At 51.7% G+C, this 7,467-nt stretch overlaps 1 protein-coding gene and 1 long non-coding RNA gene across 2 annotated transcripts; both read right to left on the bottom strand.

Annotated features, from left to right (window-relative positions):
- Window positions 1-1,554: 1,554 nt before the first annotated feature.
- LOC116798570 (serine/arginine repetitive matrix protein 1-like) lies at window positions 1,555-5,071 on the bottom strand. The gene is made up of 4 exons (XM_032711071.1): window positions 4,993-5,071; window positions 4,329-4,876; window positions 2,339-2,433; window positions 1,555-1,856 (listed from the first exon to the last, which is right to left on the bottom strand). Exons 1-4 carry the CDS (start codon window positions 5,069-5,071, stop codon window positions 1,577-1,579), a joined length of 1,002 nt encoding a protein of 333 aa, XP_032566962.1. The 3' UTR covers window positions 1,555-1,576.
- A 1,297-nt stretch (window positions 5,072-6,368) lies between these two features.
- On the bottom strand, window positions 6,369-7,241 carry LOC116798770. Its single transcript, XR_004360941.1, has 3 exons — window positions 7,096-7,241; window positions 6,529-6,600; window positions 6,369-6,439 (listed from the first exon to the last, which is right to left on the bottom strand). It is a non-coding gene; the product is annotated as an uncharacterized LOC116798770 (long non-coding RNA).
- Window positions 7,242-7,467: the final 226 nt, after the last annotated feature.

Genomic DNA, 7,467 nt, shown 5'->3' with positions numbered 1-7,467 from the left:
GACCACAACCTCAGCCAAATCACCCCAAAAAAATGCCCCAAAAAACTGACTCAAAAAAAGACCAGAAACTCAACCAAATCACCACAAAAAAATGACCAGAAACCGACACAAAATCACCCCAAAAAATGACCAGAAACTCACAGAAAGCTCCCCAAAATATTACCCAAAACTCACAGAAATCATCCCAAGAAATGACCAGAAACTGACCCAAATCACCTCAAAAAAGGACCAGAATCTGCCCCAAATCTCCTCAAAAAAGGACCAGAAACTGATCCAAATCTCCCCAAGAAATGACCCAGAACTCACCAAAATCTCCCCAAAAAGACCAGAAAACGACCCAAATCACCCCCAAAAATTGACCAGAAACTGACCCAAAATTACCCAAAAAAATGACCAGAAACTGTTCCAAATCACCCAAGAATATGACCAGAAATTCACCCAAATCTCCCCCAAAAATGACCAGAAACTCAAACAGATCACCCCCAAAAAAGACCCAGAACTCACCCAAATCTCTCCAAAAAATGATCCAAAACTAACTCAAATCTCCCCAAAAAATGACCAAACTCACCGAAATCACCCCCAAAAAAATCACACAAAACTCACCAAAATCTCCCCAAAAAATAACCCAAAACTCACCCAAATCTCCCCAAAAATGATCAGCAACTGACCCAAATAACCTCGAAAAATGACCAGAAACTGACTCAAATCACCCCGAAAAATGAAAAGAAACTGACTCAAATCACCCCAAAAAATGACCCAAAATTCACCAAAAACCTCCCCAAAAAATGACCCAGAACTAACCAAAATCACCCCAAAAAAATGACCAGAAACTGACCCAAATCACCTCGAAAAAGGACCAGAAACTGCCCCAAATCTCCTCAAATGACCAGAAATTGACACAAATCTCCCCAAAAACTGACCCTAAAATGACCCAAATCTCCCCAAAAAAATGACCAGAAACTCACACAAATCACCCCAAAAAATGACCAGAAACTCACCCGAATCTCCACAAAAAAAGGACCCAGAACTGACAAAAATCTCCCCAAAAAAATGACCAGAAACTGACTCAAATCACCCCAAAAAAATGACCAGAAACTGACCCAGATCTCCCCAAAAAAATGACCGCAAATTGACCCAAATCACCCCAAAAAATGACCAGAAACTCACACAAATCACCCCAGAAAATGACCCCATATTGACCCAAATCACCCCCAAAAAAGGCAAGAAACTGATTCAAATCTGCCCAAAAACTGACCCCAAAACTGACCCAAATCACCCCAAAAAATGACCCAAAACTGACCCCAGAAACTGACCCAAATCATCCCAAAAACTGCCCCAAAACTGACCCACTTTAATTAGGACACTTTCAAGACACTTTAATTAGGAGTACACCGAGCCATAGCCAGGTCGTTCCCACAGACAGCTTCACCGTCCAGTCGTCCAAAAAGCCCTCGCCGAGGCCTCAGGTAGGATGGTTCCTGACGCTGACCAGGTGAACCCCTCCCTGGAAGCCCGTTCCGCTCCTGCCAGGCACTGGGGCTCCCCCAGAGGGGCTTTGCCAAGCATCCAGTGGAAATTAAAATGACAGCCCGGGCAAAGGCGCTTCCCGCAGGACCGCTCCTGGCCAAGGCCACCGGTCCGTGCCAGTCAGCCCACTGACCGCCCGCAGTGGGGGGGGATTTTCAGGGGCACGCTTCCAGCTTTTATTCACCAGAAACTCCAGTTCTTTCTGGCACCGCTTGCCAGAAAGCCTTCCCCTCTTGGAAGAGGTCACTTCAGTCTTTCGAGGGGCCAGATTGCCAAAGCCCGGCCAGTCCATTCCCACGAGGAAAGGCAGCTTTGTCTTGTACAGGATACTGGGGGGGAGAGGGGGGGAGACACAAAATAAAAGTTTAATTTAAAACAACTGCCTAGAATAGAAAGCAATTCAAACATAAGGCAGACAAGACTCGTGCAAAACTGAATTACATTGGACTTGAAAGGAGAATTATTTCCCTCTGCACCTCAGAGAACCCCAATTTTCACCCAGGTCCTGCTTACCATCGTCGCACAAAACGTGCTGACAAAATTTTTCACTATGCCAGTGGAGAGATATCAGAGCACGCTGCACAGGGAAGCCGAGGCTGCCCCTGGATCCCTGCAAATGTTCCAGGCCAGGCTGGATGGGACTTGGAGCATCCAACCGGGGATGAGAGGGGAAGGTGTCCCTGCCCACGGAAGACAGGGTGGCCTTTAAAGGTCCCCTTCAAAACAAATCGCTCTGGGATTCCCCTCCAAAATCACTACCAAAGAGACACAGCAATCAAAGCGGAGGGACTGCACTCCCAGCTTTTCTTACCTGCAGGCACACGGCACGCCGGACCTTAAAGCCACAGGGTTAGTCCTGCCAGAGGCGTCCGGCACGTCCACGGCGACCGAAGGAAAAGAGGGAGCCTGGGAACACGGAGTAAAAGACACTTTAATTAGGACTACACTGACCAACAGCCAGGTCATTCCCACAGACAGCTTCGCCGTCCAGTCGTACAAAAAGCACTCACCTACCAGGGCCTCAGTTAGGGTGGCTCCTGACGCTGACCAGGTGAACACCTCCGTTTGCCCCGGGGGGTCAAGAATAACATCCCTGGTAAGAAGTCACCCCGAACGACAAAAAGGGAAAATTAGTGAAGCACGGGGTCCTCTTCTGACTAGATTGCCATCGGCATTCAATAGCAAATGCCACGGCTGTTCTGTTACCGACGAGAAAACCCTGTTCTCCCAAACAAACAGCGAGGAGATTTATGGGCACGCCTGAAAATTTCCTGTGAGGAACTTTTTGTAACTAAGGAGCAGGTGCTATCTTGAGTTGAAGGCATCAATTTGACAGACACTTAGTACAGCAAACTCTTCAGCAGAGGAATTAATTGCTGCCTATTTGAACAGCAGGGGAGAGAAAATGACAGTCGAAGGGAAGACAAGAAAAGCAGAACTGGAATCAGCAGACTTTTCTTCCATCTCTCCCGAGAAAGTCGTATTTCTCTGTTCTAATAATTCTATGCCCTTTTCTACATGAAACTTAGACCAAGGCTGAAAAAACAACTAGGAAACACGGAGAGAAGCTTTTTAGAATTTCACGTGATTTTCCCAAACCGATCCCAGAAAAGCAGAACTCGGTAGAATGTACTCACCCCGAGGCCTTTGGTCTTTTTTTCCGTAAGCTTCGTCACCTGATGGAAAAAGCAGAGCAGACCTGGGATTTAGGCTCACAATGGGAAAACTTCCCCTTCATTTCCTAAAAGAAACTACATTAATTTGCACAGCTGCAGGTGCGGATCCAGATGTTAAAGTCTTCCAGCTTTTCAGAGGGTGAGAATGCCCACCTAAGGAAGGCTGAAAAATGCTCGGAGTCTGCACAGGTCAAAGACCACCTTGATTTTGTCTGTGTTCCAGTCCCTGGCTAAAGAAACGGTAGAACAACCGCAGTTGTTCCCTGGCTTTTCACTGAGGGGTTTTGCCAGGTGCTGGGCCAGCCCGGGCACTCCCGGGGGCAGCCCGAGCTTTCTGCGGTGGCCCCTTTTCCCCGGGAGGAATCTCCGTCCCTGTTCGATTCTGGGAATCGGACTGGCAATGCAAGCCAAGTCACCGGCAGAATTCTGGACCTTTGGTCTCCTCAGAGCGCCCACGGCGAGGGGAAAAAGCACCTTTGGGTCACTGTCCCGAGGATGGAAACAAACAAAAAACCACGACACCGGACTGAATTCCCCCGCAGAAGCCCAAATTCACCGAACGCCTGCTGAACTCAGCAGGGACACACTCCCTCGACGCCTCCGACTCCGGCTTTAAGCTCGGAGAAGCCCGGCAGGGCCAAACCACTGCCGCTTTCCCCCGGGTGCCGCTTGCGAGCCCGCCCCGAGCGCCGGGCCCTGCCTCACAGTCGCCGCCTGGCGGACACGGCCGGGAGCGGCACTGCAGCCGCGCGCGCCACTGCAGCCGCGCGCCCCCCCCCCCCATCTTCGCGAGACCCGCCTTTCGCGAGTACGGGCCTTTCTTCCCTAAAACCTGCCCTCGCCTAGGAAAAGCTGAGCAATTCACAGAGTTGCTGTTTCCACCCCAGCTTCCCAAAGGATTTCTCTCTCCCGGCAGCACAGACAGGGTCCCCGAGGCAGCGCAGACCCCGCCCCGCGGAGGGAGGGGGGGTGTGCAATGCCAGGGCACATCCGAACCCGGCCCTGCGGCGGCACGCAGGTACAATTTTCTCCGCAGAGGCGAGAAACTTGCCTGTCGCTTCCCCCGCCGGCAGTCGCCGATGGCCGCGGGAGAGGCAGAAGAGCGGCCGCGCCCCCGCCGCTTACCCCGGGGACGATCTCCGTCGGATCTGCCGCCGTGGGTCGCTTCCGGGGGGAAAAAGCGGCGGCGCAGCCCCGAGAGCATCTCCAGGGCACGGCGGGACCGAGCGGGGCGGGAGCGGAGCGGAACGGGGCGCGCAGGCGGCGCTGTGTGCGGGCCGGCGGCGCTGTGTGCGCGCCTAGGGTCCTCGCGCGTCCGCCGCGCGCCGCGGCGCCGAGAGGGGGCTGCCTGCGCGGGAAGCGGCGCGGCGAACAGTGCTGCGGGCGTGGGGCGGGGGTCCGGATCGGGGCGGAGGCCAGGCAACAGGATAGATGCCTCTCTGAGGCAATGGGGGGGGGGGAGAGGGGGGTCCTCTCGCCGCCCTCTTTCGTGTGGCCTCGGCTAAGTTGCGGTCCTTGAGGCGCCTTCTTGAGTGTGGCCTCGGGGCGAACTTCCGGACCGGGGCCGCCATTTATAGTGTTGTCTCGGCCAAGTTCCGGTCCTGGCGGCGCCATCTTTACTGTGGGCTTGGCGGACTTCCGGGCCGGGGCCTTGGAGGACTTCCGGTCGCTCCCTATTTCCGGCGACCGATTTTACCCAAATTAGCGTCCCTCGCTAATTTCTGCGCTTTCGACCCTAAAAATCTTCATGTTATTCCCCCACACACACCCCCGGGGAGAGACGGGAGACCGCAAGTCCCGCCGTGCCGCCGGAACCGGCCCTTAACTCGAGCAGGGAGCGCTGCACCGGCACGAGAGCCACTGCGCATGCGTCGCAGTTCCCGCGCCTGGCCGCCCTAACTTACCACGTGATCGCCGGCGTCTTGCCAACGACTGCGCATGCGCTGGCTTCGCTACCTTGGCTCCCCCCACCCCACCCAGCCGCCCGACCGCCCGTCTTCGCTTTCTTACTGCGGCTCCCCCTCCACTTTTTCGGCTCCCTGGGGTTCCCCCACTCACATTTTCGGGTCCCCTTCTCACATTTTAGGGGTGATGACCCCGCAATTTACGGTTCGGAGGGGGGCGGGGGGGAAGGAGGAGAGGAAACGGGGTGCCCAAGAAGGGGTTTCTGTTTTTTTTCTCTTTTATTTCATTTTCATTTTATTTCCTTTTTAGTTTTTTTGCTTTTAATTTTTTTTTATTTTTCTTTTGTATTTTATGTTTTCTTTTTTATTTCGTTTGGTTTTTATTTTGTTTATTTTTCATTTTCTCTCCCAGTGCTCCCCAGTGAAACCCTGTAACACCCAGAGCTCCCCAGGAACACCCAGTAAGACCTGGTGCTCCCCAGTGTCACACAGTAACTCACAGTGTTCCCTAAACATTGACCCCAAACTGACCCAAATCACCCCAGAAACTGACCCAAAATCCCCCAGCTGGGGTTTTTTTATTCTAACGCTAAAACTGTGGGAAAAATCCTGAAAGAGGAACAACACAAACACAAGGTTAGAATACTACATTACACACACCCAACCCCTCCATCCCCACACCTCCACTGCTCCTTTAAACCGCAAGCCAGCCCTGAATATCGGTGCACGCTCAAAATGCTGCCTCGGGAATGTGGTTCCCAGGAAGCCTCAAAAATCAAAAAATCAGCCTGCCTGACAAAACCCGGGTCCCGGGACAGCCTGTGCCCAAACCTTGGCGATGAACATCGCCTCGCAGACCGTCCGGGACCTGGGAAAAAGAACCCCAGTCGGGGGGGAAAAAAAAAAATCCCCCAGCTGGGGTTTTTTTATTCTAAATCTTAAGTTATCTAAGAACAACCTGAAATAACACAAACACAAGGTTAGAACCACTGCCAAACACACACAAACCTTTTCCATCCTCACTCACATTTCATGTGATGGCACCTACAACTGGAAAAGTTCGAGCCTTAATTGATGAGCCTCGTGGGACTAGGAGATTACTCACAAGGACACCTGAAGACCATCAAACCTAACTGGAAGGTGGCTCCGGCCCTCTGAGGCTGCACACATTCTACTGTAAAGTAAAGAAACCAAAGGCAAATGCACATACTGAGATACTGCCCAAAAGGATGGTTTTCCTGTGGTAACTCCTACCTACCTCTCCTCCACAGTGACCCCTTACCAGCAGGGGCCCTGAAGCCTTGGACTGTCTGTTAGAAGGTGGCAGACCCCCTGGAAAACACAAGAAACAAAGCATATGCACAGATTCACCACAACACCTGTAAGAGACCATCTAGTCCTGTCCTGGAGTCAGTGCTCACCTTGCTCACCGGTACTCACCCGGATCACCTCCCACCCGGTGCCTAGAGCCTCCTGGGCCCAGGGCTCTGCATCTGAAAACAAAGGAAAAAGAAACCCAAACAATAAAATCCTTAACACATGGAGTAAACATGGAGCCAAAAGCCACATCTTTGTGCTGATGTCAGGTGATGACCCACCTTCTTGCTCTGCTCCTCTGGCCTCTGTTCTGTTCAACTCTGCTTTACACCCTGTGCCTCTGACACTGTAAAGAAATGATTTACCAAAGTCACCCAGGTGCACAGGGAGAGCTGAAGGAGTCTCCCTTCTCTTTAGGCAAACCACCCAGGGTCACTGCCTGCAGCTGAAGAATGCGGCCATCATCACAGAGAATATCTGGATGAATGAAAGAAAAACCTTAGTGGCACATATGAAAACTCCGTGGATGTCTTCACAGGCACTTAGAGGGCTCTTCCTGGACACTGCTTTCTACCCATACTACCTTCAAAACACCCCTGGCAATTCCTAACCTGATACCCCAGCCCTCACTCTCTCTCTGGGCTGTAACCCCCCACTGACTACTTGAAAACCTGCGTGTCTGTAGCCATCTTCAACACAGAGCAGCTTCACTTCGGGGCTGGATCACACTTGTGAAAAAATGCCAAGCTGCAGATGAGATGATCAGGAGATCCCAAAAGATACAAGGCTCCTAAGGAAAAGAAAAAAGATAACAAATTACAAAAGCACCTTACCATCTCTGAACACAGGACACAAAACGATTAAATTTAAAAACCTTGCATTTGAGTGTAATCCTCTTCATTGCCATATACAGCTCTGCTTCTTTGGATACCAAAGCTGATGCTTCAATAAAGCAGAAATAGCTTCAGAAGTCCCATTCATTGAAAGAAAGGGACAGCTCTCACCTCATTAAAGCCCAGCTGCTAAATGAACTCCCTGAGCAA

This window comes from Chiroxiphia lanceolata, chromosome 26, assembly GCF_009829145.1.
Source record: "Chiroxiphia lanceolata isolate bChiLan1 chromosome 26, bChiLan1.pri, whole genome shotgun sequence".
In the NCBI taxonomy this organism is placed as follows: domain Eukaryota; kingdom Metazoa; phylum Chordata; class Aves; order Passeriformes; family Pipridae; genus Chiroxiphia; species Chiroxiphia lanceolata.
The sequence above is the reverse complement of the archived record's forward strand: the minus strand, read 5'-3'. Positions and strand labels throughout refer to the sequence as shown.

What these genes read in the sequence shown, in the direction of transcription:
- LOC116798570 (XM_032711071.1), bottom strand. Translation starts at nt 5,071, where the DNA reads ATGCGCAGTGGCTCTCGTGCCGGTGCAGCGCTCCCTGCTCGAGTTAAG. An exon ending in GCGGCACGGCGGGACTTGCG is followed by an intron (nt 4,877 to 4,992) that starts GTCTCCCGTCTC and finishes CGCCGGAAATAG; the next exon opens with GGAGCGACCGGAAGTCCTCC. An exon ending in CGACGGAGATCGTCCCCGGG is followed by an intron (nt 2,434 to 4,328) that starts GTAAGCGGCGGG and finishes CCGTGTTCCCAG; the next exon opens with GCTCCCTCTTTTCCTTCGGT.